The sequence below is a fragment of the Bos javanicus genome, chromosome X, assembly GCF_032452875.1.
Source record: "Bos javanicus breed banteng chromosome X, ARS-OSU_banteng_1.0, whole genome shotgun sequence".
Lineage (NCBI taxonomy): Eukaryota > Metazoa > Chordata > Mammalia > Artiodactyla > Bovidae > Bos > Bos javanicus.
In genome coordinates, this window is record NC_083897.1 from 123292982 (window position 1) to 123316280 (window position 23299).

Sequence of the window (23299 nt, forward strand, 5' to 3'; positions counted from 1 at the left end):
CAGGTTGTCATACTGTGTCCCTTCCTTCTCCACAGGTTCCCTGGAATCTGTCCCTTTTTATTTCTAGTGTCACCATTCACTCTCGGTTTCACATTTCCTGATCCCCAAGGGACAAAAATAGCCTCTCAACTGGCCTTTCACTTTCTGCCACTCCCACAACAAATGACCAGGAACCTCCAAGTAAGGGCTGGTGCCAACTGCCAGGGCATTCCTGCCATCTGTGGGCAGACTAATTTTCAGAAGTACTGTTTTGTTCAAGGCACTCCCTGCTCAGAAAGCTCCAGCAGTTCCCCAAAACTCAGGGTGCTCTAAAATATTAACCCAAGTTACCATATTAAACTTATTTGCTATTATTCTCTATATTTCACATCATATCCATTTCCTCAGATACTCTGGTCCAAATGGAGGGTGTCTGTCCACTCACCTTATTTTGACTCAGGTAAGCAGTAACTGTTCAACAGTTTTGACTGGTTATTTTTCCTTCTATTTTGTCATTATAAAAACTCAAATCAGGAAAAAAACATGTTTTGAACTTCCAGGCAGAGGTTACTGTACTTTGTAACCCCTCTGGGTTAGAAACCTCTCTGATCATCAGACTGAAACCAATGTTCTTAGAATGGGACTAGGACACCTCTATGGATTGTGACAAAGTCGGGGTGGTAGGGGGCGCACACTGATAATGTAACTGAAAGTGCCCCTACTTTTGCTGCAAGAACCATGTCCAGGGACCAGCTGAATCTGAAGACAAATCAGCAGAATGGTTCAGAGAACCAAGAACCCAACGATTTGGGTGAACACATAGTTTTAGTCTATCAAATGCCCTCAAAATAATTCCAGGACCCCACTGTCACCTTAAGCTCAGTAAAATATTCCCTTCCTGGATGCATGATCTTAAAAATGCTATGCAAGAATTCACAGCAGAAAAACATACCATTTTAAGAGAAATAATGGATTGAGCTAAACTCAGGAAATTCAAATAACTTTCTTCCATCCTTTAAAATAAAGCAATAAAAATACCATGCCAAGTTAATAAGTATAGCGGTGGCATTTATGTCTTAAATTAGGGATAAAGAATATAATTTATTTGTTTTATATCTTGTGATACCTAGACACTTTCACAGTCTTCCTCTCAGGCAGATTAACAGGGTACTTATGTATTCCCTCTGCTTTTTGTCATAAGCATACAAGAATCACTTGTCTGCTTCTGGTCTTCCAAAAACTCAGTGCCTTTTAATTTCATGATATAACTCTAGTTCCTCTCCCTAAGACATGCTCAGAGACTCAAACTGTATTATACATATTAGATGCAACCGCTCAAGTCACAGGAAACACAAACAAAAGCAGACCCATCTGTAACAGAATTTTTCTTAAAAAGAAAATGAAACTGCTTAAAATTTACATTTAAAGCCTAATATGTTCTCTCTTAAGCTACATTTCTTTACCAATTCTTTCCCATATTTTTCAATGTGGGATATGTAGCTATCATTTCTTCAGATATCTAACTTTCAAATCTGGAATGCTATTTCACTTCTCTCACCAATTCAGCCCTTAAATTTGTCTCACAGCCAGCCAGTCTTAAATTCATCATGTTCCCTTTATTTTCATCGCTACCACTCTAACAAGCTCTGGTGGGCTTCCTCCAGAACCCAGTGGCAATCTTCCAATCAAAAGTCTGAGCCCTTTTTGAATTGAAGAAATTTTCTTCTGTTTCTACACTTCTTCCATTTTCTCTGTTCATTCTTATTAGAATTTCTATTACAGAATGCTAGAACTCCTAAATCTAGCTTCCACATTGCTTTAACCTTTTCTCCTGTATTTTCTATCCTTTTCTATTACATTCTCAGAATCCTTAAACCCTTTCTTCTAAACTAGCTATTTGATCTTCACCCCATCCACTGATTTTTACTTAAAATATGTTTTGGGACTTCTCTGGCGGTCCAGAGGCTAGGACTCTGTGCTTTCAATGCAGGGGGCATGAGTTTGATCCCTGGTCAGGGAACTAATATTCAGCACGCCAAGTAACATGGCCAAAAAGCTTTTTTAAAAAGTTTTAATTTCAAAATAAACTTAGTTTTCTTTTTCACAGTAACCTTTTTTCAGTGGATACTGCATCTTCTCAAATATCTCTGAGAATTTATTCTGTACTCTATATTAAACTGTTCCCTCTGCTGTTTCATTATTCAATACGTTGAATTTGGTGCCTCTCTTTCAGACAAATGGTATTCCTCAAAAGCATTGTTCTTACAGGTTCTCCACGTATATTTGTGGATGAGGGTCTAGACTACATTCTGATAGCTGGGCTATATTCTGTATTTTCTCAGCCCAAGTGAGAATCCCTGGTTGCCTAGCAATGAACCCAAGTTCTGACCAAAGGAGTCCTGTCCAGAATAAGGCCAAGGGAGAGAAAGGAACCATGTAATTAGCCAGACTTTCCTTTATGGTGGATGAGTATCCCATAGCGCAGGTACTGGAGGTCCAATATCCTCAGGATAGCTATAAGCTACCTAAAGCACTGCCCTTTTAGCTTTCTCCCCACAATACTCACATTGGAATTTCCTATGGATGAATTTGCAATTCAAAAAGCCAAATTTCTGGCATTAGCTCAGAAGGACAACTACTAGAGACATCTATACGGATAAGTAAATGGCTTGGCTTTCCATAACTTTAATTATCTGGTTGTGCCCATGGCTTGCTCTTTTTCCTAGGATGTCCCCACTTCTGACACTGGGGATAACACAAAATGACAATTTGGGGACGGTCCTTCCAGTTTTTCAAATAGGGATACATTTCATTAAGCTAAGCTCTCTAGGGCCTTGTCATTGATTCCCAATTGCTTTATGCAACCAGAAATTCATCATATTCTGGACTACAAGTGGCATATCCCTCAGGTTTTCTTTTTTCTTTGAATTTGTATACTTCTTCCTCAATGTGATTTCAAAAGAAAGTAAAAATAAATGTGTGTTCTCTAGTCTACCTTCAAGTCATTATTAATTTGTATGTGTCAAATAAAACAGCATGGAAATATGTAAAAGGAAAAAGAAAGAAAACTATGAGATAGAAACGGAACCAAAAAAATCAATAGTAGTAAAAACTTACAACTTTTATCAACACCTGACAGATCAAACACTCAAAAAATAAGTAAAAATATATATAAGTAATATTAAGCTAAAAGGTTTAATTCAAATTCCACTAACAGAATATTCTAAACAACCTTGCCACCCTCTGTGTTAAGAGGAAAAAAAAATGCTTCCTGTTGTAAATGTCAGAGCCTGTCCTTCCTTGTCCTGTCCTACTCAGAATTCTGTACATTTTGCTCAAAAATTTAATGCCAAGTTGTTACAGATTATAATTTTTCCCATAAAACCATTTGTGCCAATCAGTCATTTCAAGGTTTTTTGGTTAAAGTCTAAGAGTTCAAACTTTCAAAATCTATTAAAATTTTGTCCTAAAACTAACACAACACTGCCTATTAACTATACTTCAATTAAAAAATTTTTCTTTAAAAAAAGCTTTTAAACGGGAAAAAAAAATTAGACCTAAAAATGACAAGTCTTCCTAAAATCTTATTTTTCCAAAGCCCCTATTCATGTTCAGATTAAGAGTTGCCAAAATATTAATACCTAAACGTCCACTAACAGATGAATGGATAAAGAAAATGTAATATATAAATACAGTGGGATAGTATTCAGTCTCAAAATCCCATCAGTCAGACTCAGAGAAGCAGAGAGTAGAATGGTGGTTCCCCGGGGTTAAATGGAGGAGATGTTGGAGAGATAATGGTAAAGGATAGAGAGTTCTGCAAATCCTCTATATGGCATAGTGTCTATAGCTAACAATACTGTAGTGTACACTTAAAATTTCCTAAAAGGGTAGATCATATGTTAAGTGTTCTTACTATGAAGAAGGAGGTGGTGAAGAGAAAAAGGAAGAACAGGAAGACAACAACAGGATTCCACTAACATGAAATGGGAAGAAAAGGCAAATCCATACAGACAGAAAGTAGACTGGCAGGGGCAGGGGGTGGAAACTGATTGCTAACTGGGTACAGGCTTTCTGAGGTGATAAAAATGTTCTAAAATTACAGGTGATAGGAGGACAACTCAATCTACAAAAAATTCACTGAAGTGTACAGTTTTGAAGGGTGTATTTTGTAACAGCTTTCTCTCAATAAAGTTGTTTAAAAAAACACACAAGTACACGCAAATCAAAAACTAGTTCATGTTACAATATGTATTTTTAGATAGGAGACTGATATCAGTATCACTTTATAACAAAAAGAAATATATTAAAACTTAGATGAAACACTAGAAGTATTTCTTCTCAAGTCAAACTTAAGACAAGGATGCCCACTATATTACTTAAGATTGTATGGGAACTGATAGCCATAGCAGTAAGATAATGAAATGCAAGATATAATTATTATTTGAAAGAAATTATATTTATTTACATATGACTTACCGAGGAAATTCAAGAGAATCAACTAAAATCTTAATTTCAGAATGAATTCATGAAGTGTGCTGATACAAAATTAATATACTTGAAGGCAAAGGTTTTTCTTTTTTAAGACAAAAGCTTGTTTATGCCATAGTTAAAAATGTAAAATAGCACTGATAAGAATAACTGAAAACTCTACTAAAGGATTTTTTAAAAAAATACAAATACAAAGAAAAATCAATCTTGCTCTTCAATATATTGGATCAGTAATATTAATTCTCTTTGATTACTACATTCAGTTAAAATTCCAACACACTTTTGTTGTAAATCAACTGACCTTATATATGTAGGTCTACTTTCAGACTATTCTGTTCCACTGACCAATTCGGCCTTGCACCCACTATATTAATCATTATAACTTTATAATAAGCTTTGATATATGGTAGTGTAAGTTTTCCAACTTTTTTTTCAAGACTGGCTTTGCTATTCCAGGCCCTTTTCATTTCCATATAAATCTGATATGGTCTATAAAAAAAAAAAAAAAACCTGTTAGGGTTTTGATTGGGACTTCATTGAATCTGTATGTCAAAATTGACATATTTATAATATGGACACTTATGATCCATGAACATTGTGTCTCTCTACATTTATTAGCTCGTCTTTCATTTCCTCTCAGTAATGCTTTTTAACTAAAGGTCTTAGTAAGTTGTGCTGGGTTTATTTGAAGGTATTGAATGCTTTGTGATATTATTATAAATTGTACTACTGGCTTTTAAAACAAAAATATCAAACAATCAATCAACTGTACTGGCTTTTAAATCTGATTTTCAAATTGTTTGTTGTTAGTATAGAGAAATACAATTAATTTTTGTGTATTAATCAATGTCCCCCAACTATAAAGTAGTAAAAACAGAAATAAATGTCACAGAGATAATAACACCCCCCAAAAAAATTCCCATAAATTTGAAAGTCTCAGTAATTCAATGGGCAATAGGAAAATTATAAAAATCACAATACATTTAGAAATAACAAAAAATCAATTCATATCAAATTCACAGTATCCAGTTACAGTTCAGAATAAATTTTATAGTTTTAAAGGCATTTAACAGTAGAGATTAAAAACTAATGAGCTAAACTTCAAATTAAACTTTTAAAATGTCAGAATAGATGCAAATAAGATAGAAATATTAACCATATGAGCAGAAACAAAAAGGGTCAATAAAAAGAACTATTTTAAAAGCCTTAATATAGTCAAGTTATTGGCAGTATTTAATATAGGCAAGTTATTGGCAGTACAAAAAAGGAACAAATTAATGAAGTTAGACATTTTAAAGTCATTAGAGAAGACTATATATTTATACCAATATATTTGAAATGTTATATCTTTCTAGAATACTTTATTTTGTATAAAGAAAACTCAAGAAAAACCAAAAGACTTATCATTATGAAAAAAACTATTAATCAAAAAACAATTCAGAAAAAAAAAGACACCAGGCAAAGACAATTTCACAGATGAATTCTAACTTTCTAGAAACAGATCATCTCTATTAAACACAACTTGTTTCAGGAAGAAATACTCAATATATCCCCCCTCCAAAAAAAAAAAAAAAAACCCCACCAAAATATCATTTTTAATGATAAAATATTAGAAGCACTCCATTAAACATTAAAGTACCTAGACAACAATGCCTGTTATCAATGTTTTCATACAAGTCTGTGCTAGAGGCATTAGTCAATGAAGTAGAAGAAAAAGAAAACAAAAAACAGAGGCAAAAAGGAATCAAAAGAAGAAATGAAACATCTTTATTCACGTACACTTATGTATTTAGAAAATACAAACGAATTATAAACTCCCACATTTCACTGAATCCAAAAATACCACCTGTTTTAAGATGCATCCTTGTTCTACCTACAACTAAGGAAAATACACTGTCAATTAAACTGATACTACACTTTAACATCTAGAAATTTCATTTTAGACTTATCAAGACAATTCTTTTAGACTGATTTAGATGTATTTCCATCATAGCCTGTGCATATACAGAAGAAAAAAATAGAAGCAAAAGAAATTGATAGAGGAGTACTCCTAAAACTTCACATTCAGGGTCCTACTCTGGAATGCTCTTCTACTTAAAGCTCTTCAATTTTTTCTAACAATACTTTCCTCTACCAACAAGAGTATTGGTGATACAGCATTTCGCAAAATATTCCATTATTATCTATGGGATTTTCTTTCAGGTAAAGACACTCACTTCACAATTCCTCTGCCTTCAGTTGTATTGCTGAGCAAGAAATTACAAAACAACAATCCACATACTCATTTAAGTGATGCATATAAAGACGATAACATCAAGACATGGACAACCATGATTAAAGAACACTATCAACTGAAGATCTATGTGACTCTCTGAGGGGGAGAGATGTAAGATGTAATGGAGGGGGGGGGAATGTACTTCAGAATCTATGAAATATAGTAATATGCAAGTTCAACAAGGTTACACTATCAATACATTAAGTCCATAGTACTCCCTATATATCAGCAATAAATAGAAACAATATCTAAAAAATATTCACAATAACAAAAATTATACAAATTTTTTCTAGCAAAAAATCTAATAAAAGCTGTGCAAGAGCTTTATGAAAAGCAGTAGAATACAACCAAGACTCAAATCCCAGCTCCACTATTTAGCATATATCTGTATTTATCTATGTATTATTCTGTAAATTTGATGAAAATACAATAGAAATCCAATAGTTTTTCATACAAACCAACAAACTGACCCGAAAATAAAGGAAGGAAAACAGCTTTAAAACTCTGAAAAAGAACACTTATTAAGATTTAATTAGGGAGGAGGGAGAGGGGTTCGGGATGGGGAACATGTGTATACCTGTGGCAGATTCATGTTGATGTATGGCAAAACCAATACAATATTGTAATTAACCTCCAATAAATTTATATTAAAAAAGATTTAATTATAAAGCTATCATTGTTAAATCAGAGTGGTAAAGGTATTATAGTCAAACAGACCAATGAAATCAGAAAAAAGTAGAAACAGATATATATATGAGTACACGATAAACTTCAAGAGTAGTGTTACAAATTAGTGAGGAGAAAGGCCAAACTACTCAGCAAATTCATATTAAAAAGATAAAATTAGATCCCTACATCACACAATAGGGAAAAAATTCCAGATGAATCAATGACCTAAATATGAAAAAAGTACAATATCATTTATGACCTTGGGGCAAGGGAATAATTTCTTGCTGATATGAGAAAACATAAGACATGTATTTAAAAAAAAAAAAAAAAACTGAGAAAACTGACTACTTTCACATCAAGAAGTCCCACACAAAAAACATTCCACAAACAAAACTAAAAGATTAGCCACAGGCTAGAAAATGGTATTTTCAGTGTGTAAAACTACACATCATTAATATTCAGAATATAAAAAGAATAACCATAAACCAATGAGGAAAAGGCAACAATCCAATAAAAAATGGACCAAGGTTAGGCACATGTAAGTCACAGAAAATTCATACAGCCAATAAATACATGGGAAAAAAAGTTCAACAACATGAGTAATCTAAGAAATGCAAAATGAAAACAGCAATGAGGTACCATTTTTACCCAAAGACTGGAGAAAACTGCAAAGTCTAATCTTTTGGCAGTGGTCTGGAGAAATAGAGGCTCATATACAGTTGGTGGGGATGTCAAATGGAGCACAAGTCGACAATTCCCAATAAAACTGACAAATGCACTGACTCTTGAACGTAGCCACTCGACTTCTACAATCTCAAGAGAGAAGAACCCCCTATTAGGATGCTCAGGGCCACGTTGTTTGAAATTGCAGAAAACTGCTAACAATCTAAGGGCCCCTCCCTACGAACAGATAAATAAACTGCAGTATATTTACACATTAAAATATAAGTAAAATGAATGAGGTAGATCAGTGGTTTTCAAATTTCTTGGACTCAGGACCTCTTTACACTTTTTTTTTTTCTTTACACTCTTAAAAATTGAAGACCTCAAAGAGTTTTTGTTTATGTGGGTTCTATCTAGACATGTTTATGTTAAAAATTAAATCCGAGACATCTTAAAAAGATTTATTAGTTCATAGAAAATCAACCCACTGTATGTAAACATGAACACTGATTTTTAAATAACTATTTTTCAAAACAAAAAAATTGTGAAAAGAGTAGCACTGTTTTACATTTCTGCAAATCTCTTCAAAGACAGGCTTAATAGAGGACAGCTGGATTCCCATAACTGCGTCTGTGTTCCATCTATCATGACATCATGTTTCGTGGCGCCTTTGTACAGTACTTGTGCAGTGCACAAAAGAATGAGGCTGGAAGAATCTCAAGGATCCCTGGGAATTCCTGGAGCACTCTGAGAATCGCTAAACCGGATTCACATACAAGCATAAAAAAAATCTCAAAAAACACTTTACTAAGTGAAAAAACATATGTAAAATGATAAACACAGTACGATACCATATATGTAAAGTTAAAACACACAAAGCAGTACTTGATATTGTTTCTGGTACATACGGATTAAGACAGTGGTTATTTCTGGCAAAGAAAAGACAGGAACGGGATAGGGAGGCACTCTTTATAATCTGTGATGTTTTCTTTAAACACAGAGCAAGTTATGAAACAAATAAGTGTAAGATATTTAAGATCTGTTAAATCTGAGCGACACTTGTTTTTTAGCAATTCGGAGATATTTCATAATTTTAAAATTTTAAATATTTTTTCAATCCTAATGGTTGTATTTTCAAGATCGTGTAGCTTCCTCAAAATGTACCTCCCTTTGAGTAAATTATAGTTACAAGATTCCTGGATTTTATAAAAAAAAAAGTTCTTTGGAAAATAATTTGACAGGAATAAGAGGAGACTGGCTATATTAACCCCAAGTTTAAGCAGTGGGGGTTACTCAGCTTATGTGGTATGTCTTACTACATACACCCCTTGGTCAAAGAACACGGTGACTAGACAGATACTTTAATAGTTGAAAACTATCCAACTACATACAATTCTCTGCACCCAATAATTGAGATAATTGTTTTTAGGTAACTGTCTTTACTATGTGCCAGGTAATGCTCTGGGACAAGGATAAATGAGAACCTGTCTCTACAGGTTTAGAAAAGATAACAAAAATATAAATACACAGCTAAAACAGAATAGGTTAAATGCTAAATTAAAACATACCGACACTGCTATATGAGACAGAAGAATAAACCTGGAAAAATGATGGTGCCATAAAAGAAAGAAAACAAGCTAGAAGCAGGAGTTATTTTAGGGGCTCTGGGTTTAAAGAGCAATTTCCCCCCAAATAAACAGTACTGGGCATCTACTATGTTCCAGATAAATTTGGTTTCGGCCATGTTAGACACCTGAATAGAGGTGGTTAATAGGCAACTGGAAATGCTAGATGAGAAACTAGAAAAGAGGGTGGACATCGTAAATGGCACCAAAACCACGGGAGAAGATTCAAGAAAACAGCATAGATGACTGACCTGGAGGAAAATCCCATGCCAAAAGACAGAGAAGCACAGAGTTTCTGAAACACAGAATACTTTTACGAGATACACCTGCTGACATGCTGTGGGAAAGTTTCCCAATTTGGGAAGTATCGGATCTAGAAAAGTGGGATGAACAGAAATAAACGTGCTGGTGAAAGGAAAAACAGCTGAAGTTTTTTTAAGATGAGCAAACCCAGGAATGTTTTTAAGGACAGGGAAAGGCACCAGCAGTTAGAAGGCAATGATGCAAGTGGCAGAACCACACTGACAGAGAGCTCCATCCTTTGGGACCAGTGGATCCCACAGGCAGAGCGTCTGGGCCTGAAGGAGGCCAATTCTTCCTGCAAGCGAAGAACAGGAGGACAGCCTAGGGAGAGACAAAGGAAGAGCTTGAAGTGGCAGGAAGGAAATTCAATTGCTTATATCTGATAGTCGTCTATCTTTCTGGCCTAAGTAAACGATTAGGTAATCTCTGCTGAGGCTGAGTGGTTTCAAGGACAGGTTTAGGAGTTAAAAAGTAAAAAAGAAAAGTCTGGAATTGCCAGTGTACACAAACACAAATGATATAAACAAGGACATCAGTGGCAATAAAAGTCTAGATGGGTTTAGAAAAGAAGCATTTACAAACAGCAATGCGAAAGAAAAGTTTTTCTTCAATGCATTATGCGCATGCTTTTTAAAAAAGGCAAACTTGCATCTATCTGAAAGATACACAAATTGAAAATCAACACCTCGTTTATCCAAGATGGCCAGTGTTCCACCAGTTTTAAACCATAGATGTCTGTCCTCTTAACTATACAACTTGAGTCTAACTCTGAATCTTATTCATCCACTCTTGCTGTACTGGAACATCCACTGCTGCTGCACTGCATGTGCAGCAATAACAATTCTTTTAGAGTTCTATGTATTTCCCAGTTGTCAAGATACAAAGCAACTGGTTCTTTCAAGTTTACGTTTACCTTTACCATCCCAACAACCACAGCCCACCCTAGTATCTTGCTTAAGAGTCAGCCTCCTACAACGCACTGTCTCAAACGTTTCTAACCCATGGCCCTTTACAATCAACATGAGACTCTTTAAAAAAAAATGGAAAAAGTGAAACAACTTTCTAATAAATATTTATGCTACCTATAAATTTACGTTATCATAAAATTCTAGGAGACACATTCCCAAAATGTGCATCTAGACCAGTTCAAATATTAATCAAAACATGAGAAGGCTTAGTTTAGCGAACAGCCTTAGTTACCCTCTTAATCAAAAAGGTGGTTCCTCTTACAAGCAGAAAAATAGGGATTCCAAAAAAGCCATCTGAAGGCTGCTGCCTTTTTAATCATCATTAAAACTGACTTCTTTAAAAATTACCATGGGGATACTTACAGGTTCATTCCTCCTTTTGGTAAAGTAACCCACAGCACTGATCCTGTAATGTTCAACCACGGTAAATGAAAAGCTAGAAGTCCCTCCCCATTGGTTTATTACAGAAATTATAGCAACTCTTGAACAAAAGGTTACTTGAAGTGAGAAATTAGGACAAGAAAAAGGAGCAGTTATCTTTTACAGATTATTTTTTAAAAGTAGCAAAATTGGCTTTACTTTCGAACATTCTTGATAATCATTCCTGTAGTGAAACACTGCTTTTCAAGGTTAACTTGCTACTCTCATATCTCAACTTTGAAACTCTTCTGAGGCCACCGGAAGGTCCAAGAGACTATAAAGCCGGGCTCAGGTGCGTCATCACTCTTGATACTTGAGGGCTCTCTGGGCTTTTCCCATCAAGTATAAGCCTCTCTACCTGCAAAGCAAGCTCGATCTACCTTAGCCACCACTCCCACCAGCCAAATTATACACACTCGCTGTTTTCTGTAGGAAGCGTTCACCCTTGAAACGCCCTTTCCCCACCCCCATCAAACAAAGTCCTACCCATCCTTCAGTAACCTCAAAATGTGACCTAACTTTGCTTTCCTCTGAAACCCCAATAACTGGTTGTACCTTCCCCGCACCACCTCAGTCCATCTCACCTCATCTGCCTCTGAACAACGAACTTCTTGGAGTCGCCGTCTGCACTACAAGAATCTTTTTACTCTTTCGGAGCACCACCTGGCACTGGGCTCCGAGTTCACGGGAGAGTAGAGTATGCAATCAAAACTACTTACAAGGTGGAACTGCACCGTAGAGTTTTTCACATCAAATAGAGAAACTGAATACCATACCAGGCACAGGAACAGCACTGCATCACTTTATGCTGTCCTTTAGTAAGAATATAAAACTTCTGCCCTTTTCTTACTCCTGGCGGAAAAAAAAATGCTACCAACAGATCGCTAAGAGCTTAAATGTATCTTTTCTAGAAAGCTGTTGCCGAATTAATGAAATTCAAATGACTCCGTAAGATTTTTCATTCCTCCGTTTGCGTGCTGTGCAATTTGCATTTTTCCCTTATAGCATAAAAGTGGTTAAGAACTTCTTACCTATCAATTTTTTTTTTTTAACTCCTTAATTTTTTTACTCGAGAAGACGGTGATTGTTGGAAAACAACTGCATCTAGGGCACCCTAACAGTCACGTGTGACTTCGATGTGGTAAAAATTAAAAAATGTCTTGGGGTCTCTTTTGCGTGATGAGTCCACATGCCTCGGCGGCCATCCGTCCGGACGACCCTCAAATGACTACCAGCGCGGGGGAAGGGACCTGAGGGACGAGATGGCACCGGCACCCGGGCGCCAGCTATGGCCGCCTGCGGCAGCTCAGTTAAAATACAGCGGAAGCAGGAGCCAGTCACGGGGCTGCGGGAGGCAGGGCAGGAAGGTGGCGCTGCCGCCGAGCGCCTGGAGCCCGAGCGCCCATCATGGCGGCGAGGGCAATGGCCGCTGTGGGGAGCGAGCACGCCCCCTCCGCACGCACACGCTGCCGTGCCGGGCCTCCGGGACCCGTCACCGGAGCCGCAGCCGCCGCCGCCCGCTCTCCGACCCCCCCTCACGGGCTGTAGCGGAATTTTCTCTTCAGACGCCGCCTTCAAGATGGCGGCTCCCCCTCCCGGCAACCCCCTCAACCGTCCCCAGTAGCAAGCGCCGAGGTGCCGCCATCTTGTCCCCCGTCCCTCCCCCCCCCCGTCGATATTTACATAGCGAAAATCGGCCCGGCCGGCCTGCGGCCTTCACCTCACGCCTGCAGCCTTCGCCTCCTTGCCAGGCCTCACCCCCGCGCGATGCCCCAGGCCGGCCGCGACACCGACCCGGGGCCCCTCGGCCATCTCCAGGGCCACCGGGCAACCCTCCCCCAACGCCCGCCCGTTTGCGGAGCGCGCCTCCGCCGCCGCTCAAGGCAGCCGGGCTCCTCCCCGGGCCTAACTGCGGCCTCCTTGGGGCCTGCTCGGCGCCGCGCGCCACACCGCCCGGCCTAGCGCGGAAGGGCGCCACGCGGGCCGCCGACCAGGCCGGGACCAGGCCCCTGCGCGCAGGCTAGGCCCTACGGCCGCGGCGGCGCCCGGAACTCACCGGACGGGCGTGCGGGCGGTCGGCGACGGTGGCGGGTGCTGCAGGCCGGCCTTTCTCTGGAGCACTGGGCCGGGCTCCGGCTGGTGGGGCGGGCGGAGGGAGGGAGGAGGGGCCGAGTTCGGAGCTGACAAAAAGCGGCCCAGCTCCCCGGCACGGGCCCGCCGTCAGCACGTCACGTCACCGCCCGGGAGAGAGACCCAGGAAAATGCGGAAGGATAGATAGGCCCCCTCCTTTGCCCGGTGTGTCCCCCTGGCGCCCCGGTCGGCGCGCTCACGCTCCGCGACCGGGGAGCCCAGTGGCCTCGCTGCGGCGGGGTCTCCGGCGGCCGCAGTCTCCGTGACAGCGCCCCCCTTCTTTCCACCTCCTCCGCGCTCCCGCCCGCCGCCGCCGCTACACACGCGCCGCTGCCGCCGTCTGGGCCGTAAAAGCCCGCGCGGGGCCGTGGTCTGCCGACCCCGTGGCGAGGCAAGCGGCCCGCAACCGGCCCGGCCGCCCCCCACCATCTCCCGAGGGCCGCGGCCGGCCCCCGGGCCCTCCCCGGAGACCTACCGCCTCTCCGCGCCGGTCCTGGCCCAGGCGCCTGCTTGAGTTGTTTGCAGGCCCTCAGACCCCCGCCCGCAGTAAATGTGTTTTCTTCATCCCTGTGGCTGGAGAAGAAGATAAATTTAGCAACCCCCACTATCCCCTGCCTTCGCTTAAAAAAAAACAAAAAAAGCAACTTTGAAATAAAATGAAAATAGACTTGCCAGTCTAAATGGGTGTGTGGCCAAAAGGAGGGGGAGAAGGGTTATCCTAGAGCACGTAACAACCGTTTAATTTTTTCTTTTTAATAAACGTTCAGAGAACCTAATTGATTAGTTTACGGCAGAAAAAATAAAAAGTGTTACGTGTTACATTTTGAAACTTGTTTCGCACATTGCAACGAACAGGAATTTGTAACGTATATTTTCTCTATATCTGTGTTTTACGGTTGGGGAGTCTGAAATATATGTCTTGTGTGATTGTTTCATAAAGAATTTTTCACATTCTTTAATAAATACAGAAGGAGCAGCAGAATGGCGATATGGGTGTTTTTTACAAAGTCCTTAAGCCTTTCAAAGTTTAAAGAGACTTAGTAAAATATGTATTTGAGTAAATAAAACATTTATCAACTCCAAAAATGTGTATTTTGCAATTTCGCTACTGAAATTGGTATGCTTTTTTCATAGTGAACCCAAACTATGTTTAAAACTTCCTAGTTAAATGCTAAATAATGTAGCCTTTACATTAATTCGAATCTGATATGCTTTATTTCTTTGTTCAGCTCACTAAATGTTAAAGATATTTCTAAACAGTAAAGAACACAAAAGTTATAAAGCAAACAGCATATTAGTGTGAAATCTCTTCAAATATAGAGGCCTTCTATTTTAGTATCCCGTGATGATTTTTTAAAACTCCCAGAATGCAATTTGTCCTTTCCTTCAGACCTCTTAAAACTATAAAGTTGCTTTCAAAAAGGAAAAGCAAAGGTACAGTAAGAAGTACTCTCTGAAAATGTACTTGATGGTAAATTTCCTCTCAAGGCTTTAAGCTTGATTTTTTTCAAGCAATTAAATGATAGATGACATGTCATCATTTATAGAAAATTCCACTGGGCTGAGATACTGACTATTCACAGAAAGGTAAATAAAACTAATATTTTTTCAAGTTTAAAAAAAAAGTGAAAAATAGCTTGTATACCCACACTAATATGATTTCAAAATATTGGTAACCAGCATTTAATAGGTACTTTCCAAGGGCCTCCTTTTAATGCTATGACATGTCAAGAATGGGTCTCATCAATCATGTAACTAAGCAACATAGGACAAAACCTAATGTCAATATTCTTGTTCTAGTTCTTCCATAATTACCCTCCAATACTTCTAAGTCCACTAGCACTTGAGGAAAAAGTGTCAAGGAACATAAAAAAGATGTTTGTTCAATTTAAAAAGCCAAAAGCAGTTTAGGTACAGACACTTTTAAAGACTGTTAGGGGACTTCCCTGGTGGTCCCAGTGGCTAAGACTCCCTGCTCCAGATGTGGAGGAATGGGTTCAATCCCTGGTCAGGGAACTAGATCCCACATGCCTGCAACTAAGACCTAGCACAACCAAAAATAAATATATTTTTTAAAAGACTGTTAACTTTGATGGGAAACAAGGAAAGGATGGCCGAGTCCTATTAATTATATTTAACAAACCATTATTGAAGTCCAACAAAGATTAGTCTATGGATGATTGTACAGATGAGGTCAGCTATAATCTTTTTTTTTTTTGCGTTTTTTAAAAAGGTATTTCAAATCCATTTATGGAAAGCTGTAAGAAACAGTATATGATAAAAATTTCACTGGAACTACATTTAATACAAAATTCTCATGTTATAAAAGTGAAGTCGCAAAGGAAGTATGAACAGCAGAGATCAGAAATTGTTCAATGGTTCGATATTGGCCCAGTGGCTAAGACTCCATGCTCCCAATGCAGGGGGCCCAGGATCGGGGAACTAGATCCCACATGCCACAACTAAGACCCAGCACAGCCGAAAAAAAGAAATATATTTTTTAAAAAGGAGATTGTTCCATATTGTATAAAACACAATTTACAGGTTGTGAAAATATTCACAGTAGGACCCTGAAGACACCTAAAATCACTGAAAGCATTTGATAATCAAGCACTAAGTGATTAAGCACCTGAGACCTTGCATTTAAGGGACCTACTACAGCCTCTCTTGCACTGATACTTTTTTTTGTTGTTTTAGTATTAGGGACCTAGAGAATTCTGGACACAGGGAGTAAAAAGATGGTGCTTGCCCTTGGGGAACTAAGAATAAGGAGCCTGTGTATGGCTGAATACAAACATTCTTAAGTGCTTTCATTTTCTCACTTAAATAAACACACAATAAAGTGAAATTTTATTTAGGGAGATTGAGAGCAGAACATTTCAAAGGCATATGCTGTGAATACAAACTAGATGGTTTCAAAGCAGTCAAAGGGATTTTGGTTATGTGCTAAAATTTATTTGTTCCTTCAGGGCTGTTAATGTATATCAGATAGTTAAAAGCAACTACTCAAGGTTTTGACAGTGTTTTAATAACTTAACTAAAAATCCCTGACATGTTTATGGGTCCTTGAGCCAGGAATAATACAAGGCCTTTCAATCATCTCTTCAGAAAAAGATTATTCAGAAAAGAAGCTGTTAAAAAAAAGAAAAAAAGAAGCTGTTGCTTTTCATTTCTCATCACTGACAGAAATCCAAATAAGAAACAATAAATTACTAGCTTATGAGAAATATAGACCTTCTTGAATAAAGTTGTGGTAATTCATTATATTATATCCCAAAGGTTAAAAAAGCATTTACTTTCCCGTAGCAAGAACCTAGTTTTACTGAACTAAGCATGCCCTATAAAAATTTATCATTTATCTGGTACTTGATACTTGTTATACTTAATATGAACACGTTGCGTCACGTTGGAATTCAGCTGACTATAATTAATGCCAAGTAAGAATTTTTACTCTGAATCTTTAAACCACCCTACCCAAGGGAAATAATTTTAAAATAAACACTGACTGACAATTAGGTGGTTTTCAAACAGTATTTTTCACACAAATCATTAGTTGAATAAGACAGTTTAATTCCTGAGAATTACTAATAGCTAAATTCTACCTCATGGATTATAAATCACAGGACAAAGCAAACAGATTAGCCCCAATGAAGAGGTAAAAATTAATATATGAGGTCTAGAAACAATAACCAGTAATAATGAGCACCCCAGGCACCCAGACTGGGATCTCTATATATAATTTCCCACTACAGGACCAGGGTTTCTGGGAGAAATGACTGATTCCTGGGCTGGAGCAGAACAGTACAAGATGAACCAGCGATATCTTCTCATAAAAGAAAGCAAAAAAAGAAAGTGTCAGAAGGTCTCAGGAGCCAGTTTTAAAGAGGCTCCAGCTGGCTAAAGATGAAAAACAATTGAATGTTAAAAGAATAATTGCTTTGGATCAAAATACATCAAATATGTCCCTCAGTTTATACTGAGGCTTTTAAAAATGATCACCTAATGGTGATGGTTGCACAACTTTGTGAATATACTAGAGACTAGTGAATTTTATAGCATGTGAACTATATCCTGACATCTAAAATATGATCACCTTTGGAGAATACTAGAGAACCAACCAGACTTCCCAAGTGGCACTAGTGGTAAAGAACACACCTGCCAATGCAGAAGAAGCAAGAGACATGGGTTTGATCCCTGGGTTGGGAAGATCCCCTGGAGGACAGCATGGCAGCCCACTCCAGTATTCTTGCCTGGAGAATCCCATGGTTAGAGGAGCCTCGTGGGCTACAGTCCATAGGGTCGCAAAGAGTCGGACACGACTAAAACAACTTAGCACACAGCCATGCAGAGAACCAACCATTATTTTAAAAACTAGTAAAGGGAAAGATCAAGTATTTATCCTGTATAAACTATACTGAAATAGCCAGAATACTGGAGTGGGTAGCCTTTCCCTTCTCCAGGAGATTTTCCCCACCCAGGGATTGAACCCAGGTCTCCCAAATTGCAAGTGGACTCTTGACCAGCTGAGCCACAAGGGAAGCCCAAGAATACTGGAGTGGGTAGCCCATCCCTTCTCCAACAGATCTTTGCAACCCAGGAATCAAACTGGGGTCTCCTGAATTGCAGGCAGATTCTTTACCAAATAAGCTATTAGGGAAGCCCTGTATGAACTATAAGTTAAAAAAAATAGTTGATGAAGGGAATATTCTTTTAATAGAAGTATCCCTTCTCCAGTGGACCATGTTAATGCAGAGTTCCAAAGAATAGCAAGGAGAGATAAGAAAGCCTTCCTCATTGATTAATGTAAAGAAAAAGAGGAAAACAGTAGAATGGGAAAGACTGGAGATCTCTTCAAGAAAACTAGAGATAACAAGGGAACATTTCATGCAAAGATGAGCACAATAAAGGACAGAAATGGTATGGAACTAACAGAAGATATTAAGAAGAGGCAGCAAGAATACACAGAAGAACTATATAAAAAAGATCTTCTCAACCCAGATAATCACGATGGTGTGATCACTCACCTAGAGCCACACATCCTGGAATGCGAAGTCACGTGGGCCTTAGGAAGCATCACTACGAACAAAGCTAGTGGAGGTGATGGAATTCCAGTTGAGCTATTTCAAATCCTAAAAGATGATGCTGTGAAAGTGCTGCACGCAATATGCCAGCAAATTTGGAAAACTCAGCAGTGGCCACAGGACTGGAAAAGGTCAATTTTCATTTCAATCCCAAAGAAAGGCAGTGCCAAAGAATGTTCAAACTACTGCACAATTGCACTCATCTCACATGCTAGCAAAGCAACGCTCAAAATTCTCCAAGCCAGGCTTCAACAGTACATGAACTGTGAACTTCCAGATGTTCAAGGTGGATTTAGAAAAGGAAGAGGAACCAGAGATCAAATTGCCAACATCTGTTGGATCATCAAAAAAGCAAGACAGTTCCAGAAAAACATCTACTTCTGCTTTATTGACTATGCCAAAGCCTTTGACTGTGTGGATCACCAGAAACTGTGGAAAATTCTTCAAGAGATGGGAATACCAGACCACCTGACCTACCTCTTGAGAAATCTGTATGCAGGCCAGGAAGCAATAATTAGAACTGGACATGGAACAACCGACTGGTTCCAAATTGGGAAAGGAGTACATCAAGGCTGTATATTGTCACCCTGCTTATTTAACTTATATGCAGAGTACATCATGAGAAATGCTGGGCTGGATGAAGCACAAGCTGGAATCAAGATTGTTGGGAGAAATATCAATAACCTCAGATATGCAGATGACACCACCCTTATGGCAGAAAGTGAAGAAGAACTAAAGAGCCTCTTGATGAAAGTGAAAGAGGAGAGTGAAAAAGTTGGCTTAAAACTCAACATTCAGAAAACTAAGATCATGCCTTCTGGTCCTATCACTTCATGGGAAATAGATGCGGAAACAATGGAATCAGTGAGAGACTATTTTTTGGGCTCCAAAATCACTGCAGATGGTGACTGCAGCCATGAAATTAAAAGACGCTTACTCCTTGGAAGAAAAGTTATGACCAACCTGGACAGCATATTAAAAAGCAGAGACATTATTTTGCCAACAAAGGTCTGTCTAGTCAAAGCTATGGTTTTTCCAGTAGTCATGTATGGATGTGAGAGTTGGACTGTGAAGAAGGCTGAACGCCAAAGAATTGATGCTTTTGAACTGTGGTGTTGGAGAAGACTCTTGAGAGTCCCTAGGACTGCAAGGAGATCCAACCAGTCCATCCTAAAGGAAACCAGTCCTGAATATTCATTGGAAGGACTGATGCTGAAGCTGAAACTCCAATACTTTGGCCACCTGATGCGAACAACTGACTCATTTGAAAAGACCCTGATGCTGGGAAAAATTGAAGGTGGGAGCAGAAGGGGACGACAGAGGATAAGATGGTTGGATGGCATCACCCACTCAATGGACATGAGCTTGAGTAAACTCCAGGAGTTGGTGATGGACAGGGAGGCCTGGCATGCTGTAGTCCATGGGGTCACAAAGAGTTGGACATGACTGAGGGACTGAACTGGACTGAACTGAACTGAAGAAGCATCCCTACAATATATGAAGAAGACTTGATAGAATATCACCATTTTTCAACCACTAATAAATCAATGGATCTGAACAATGATCATCAATAGCTGCTAACCAGAGTAACAAGCAGACATATGCCTCATGATGGAAATACATAGTGCATTGATGGAAAAAAATGAAACCTGAACCTAATCAACCCACTAGCTCTCTCTGCCAATTTACAGGAAATAAAAGAACAGAGAAACATATCAATGAAACAACAGGGATGTAATTGATAAAATCTAGATGGTGGGAAACACTATGGGATCTTCTTTCTTCAATAAATAAATTATAAGGCGAAAAACATTGGAGGGGAAACCAACAGATGAGAAAAGCAACAAAAGATATCTCAGTCAATTGAACTGTATGAACTTCATCCGAATCTTAAGTCAAGTTAAGTATTAAAAAAATCAGACAATTAGAGAAATGTGAACACTGACTGGATTGCTATCGACACTAACCAGATAAATGCTGACATAAACTATTGTTAATCTGGTTTAAGTGTAAAGATGGTGTGATCATATGTTTGAGTCCTTATCTTTTAGAGATACATTGTCAAAATATTTACAGATAAAATGATATGCTGTCAGAGATGGCCTTCAAAGAGGGTGAGTGGAAAAGAGGTTGAGGCTGAGTGGTAGATAGAATTGAAAGAAGATTGCAATTGAGCAGACAATCGTTGAAGCTGTAGGATACGCACATGGGTGCTTGATGCATTATTCTCTTTGTGTATATATTTGAAATTTTCCGTAGCAAGTTTAAAAAACAAACATATATAAGCATAGAAGGAAAAAAATTACCTTCAAATTTCAAAGAATCTTTGGAGAAGGGCAAGCATTACAGATACTAGTTGTTTCTTTTCTCACTTTTCTGTGGACCATATAATACCACTTCTTTTCAAAACAATAAGAATAAGCACTAAAAGAAATAAAATTAGACTACATATTAGGAAAACAGCAATGCCTTTCAAATTTGGAAGGGAACACATTGTTAAAGATGTGAATTCCTGGGCCTCAGTTCCTAGAAATTCTTATTTTTAGTAGGTACAGTACACAGCTGAGGAATTTGCAGTTTATCCAGGAGCCCAGGTGATACATAAACAAGTGGCCCACACACCAATAGCACTTTAAGAAATTCTAGTACATCCTTTAATACCTCTTTGCCCACATTTATAAAAACTTTCTCTTTGAGTATCAAAGAAGTAAAATTGCTAGATGTGGCACATTTTCAGTATTACTTTCCAAAATGACTGTACTAATATACATTCCCTCCAGCAGAAGAGAATTCCCAGTTCCCCATTCCTTGGCCAACTCTTAATGTGCTTGTGCTTTTCAATTTTTGCCAAGAACATAACTATCTTACAGAATGACCTTTCAGCTAGCAACATTTGTTAAAGCAGCTCTTGAAAAATTTTCCACATTTTGAACAAAGACTTCTTTTTAATGACATAACGGCTTTTCACCCGAAAACACATTCAATAAATATGCTAAAAAGAAATGATAATTCAACCTTAACCTTAGAGCAACTACAGGACATTAGAATTATTAGTCAGAGACTCTCACATGGAACAAATTTGAATTGTGCTCAGTGTTTACATAAACCACAAATGTTTTTTGATTGTTTTTGCATACAAACATCAAGCAAATAGAAACAAACAGCCCAAACTGAGAACAAAACAGGAAGAAGCATCTGGCAGAAATGTGGCAAGTTTCGTAATTCTCCAAAAGGTGAGGCGAGCCAAAGACACAGCAGAAATCTGACCTAGTAAAATTAAAGTTTCAATAAAGTGTGAATTGTGCATATAAGATTCCTAGTCCTTGGTAATAGAGCCCCCACTTTATGGTAGTGACATTAAGGGAAATTTCACATGAAGATGAAGTAAGCAGTAAAAAGAACATGACATGATGTGGTCTGGTGAGGAGTCTGGGAAGGATTTTGCTATGAAAAATGACATGTGAGTAGATCTCCCCACTCCAAAAAAAAGGACTATGAATAAAAGGGTTAAAGTGGCCTGTGCTCTGGAGCCAAGCTTCTCAAATGGGTACACAAATTGCCTGGGAATGTTGTCAGAAAGGCTCCCTGTGACGCAGTGAGTCCAGTTTGGGGCCTGAGATTCTGCATTTCTTACTAGCGCCCAGGCTAGGCCTGCACATCAAGGGTCTGTGGAACCTGCATAGTTGCCCTTGTCCCCATAACTTTGCCTGAAGTCTATCACTGAGAAGTAGTGTATGGCAGGTACCTGCTGGTACTGCTGCTAGAAAGACAGCAGCCCTGGCCCGGGAAACAGCTGAAGCCTTCTCCACAACCACCCAGCATAAAGGAGCTGGCTTTCTGTAAGCAAGGAGTTCTGCCACCTGGACCTTCTGTGGCCTGGGGAGTTGGGGGTAGAACAAGGAAGAAGTCAATAGCTATTGAGATTAACACTGCCGACCACGTCCTCGCCTCCAGGAACTCATCAGGCAGAGGAGGACAAAGATAAAGATAGGAAGAACAGAGCGTCAGCCCCAGCACCCAGGGACTCGCTGTTCCCACCAAGGCGTAGGATGAAAGCTTAGAGAAGGTCTTCCTAAGCTGGAGGAAGATCTGTATCTGTGGACTGAAAGAACTCACCACGGTTCACAGGAAATTAAGTACCTGCCCACAGAGATATTTGGCAACAATGTTTAATAAGGGGCAGGCGGGGGTGGGGAGTGGGGTGGGGGAAGCCCTGCCATCATTCTGGGAGGAGAAAACAAGTCATCATTAATGGAGGGCTTGAGTTCCACACGCCACATGGTACTTTCCATGAATTCTCTCATTTAACCCTCATAGCCTTCCAATAAAATGGTGGTGCTGGCTGTTAAGTGGACTGGATTCAGCGACTGGGACCATCTTGTCAGGATCCCTCTGCCCTCCAGCTGCCTCAGCTCTCTCATTGCGCTTGGGAGCAGGCAGGCTTCCCCCAGATGCACTTGCAGCTCTGGGCTCACAGTGTCCCAACTCAGCTGCCCCAAAAGAAGACAGAGTCCCTCTTCTGGTTTCCCCACAGAAGGACACCGGTTGTTTATGTTCTGTGCTCACCCTTGGATCCATGACGGTGGGCAAGAGGATGGAGTGAGATATTCAAGCAGGGGCTGAGGGTACTATGACTAGAAGTCCCACCAGAACTAAAAGGTTAGAGCGAGAAGAAACAGACAAAGAAAAGAGAG

The 23299-nt window shown here is 39.2% G+C and overlaps 3 protein-coding genes across 8 annotated transcripts in view; 1 reads left to right on the forward strand and 2 right to left on the reverse strand.

Moving 5' to 3' along the window:
• Positions 1-14453, reverse strand: part of ZFX (zinc finger protein X-linked) — a 40787-nt gene extending 26334 nt beyond the window's left edge. For 2 of the 6 annotated variants that reach the window (XM_061407825.1, XM_061407827.1), the window contains exon 1: positions 13450-13556. The gene's annotated coding sequence lies outside the window, so the exon portion shown is untranslated. Of the gene's footprint in view, positions 1-11336; positions 11415-12424; positions 12511-13449; positions 13861-13999 lie in introns of those variants that run through there. The other 4 variants (XM_061407822.1, XM_061407821.1, XM_061407823.1 and 1 more) reach the window with 4 other exon arrangements.
• Positions 12656-13417, forward strand: LOC133242702 (basic salivary proline-rich protein 2-like). The gene has a single exon (XM_061408841.1). It carries the CDS (start codon positions 12656-12658, stop codon positions 13415-13417), a length of 762 nt encoding a protein of 253 aa, XP_061264825.1.
• Positions 14454-20739: 6286 nt separating the features above from the next.
• LOC133242703 (uncharacterized) lies at positions 20740-23183 on the reverse strand. Its single transcript, XM_061408843.1, has 3 exons — positions 22980-23183; positions 22351-22700; positions 20740-21029 (listed from the first exon to the last, which is right to left on the reverse strand). Exons 1-3 carry the CDS (start codon positions 23181-23183, stop codon positions 20921-20923), a joined length of 663 nt encoding a protein of 220 aa, XP_061264827.1. The 3' UTR covers positions 20740-20920.
• Positions 23184-23299: the final 116 nt, after the last annotated feature.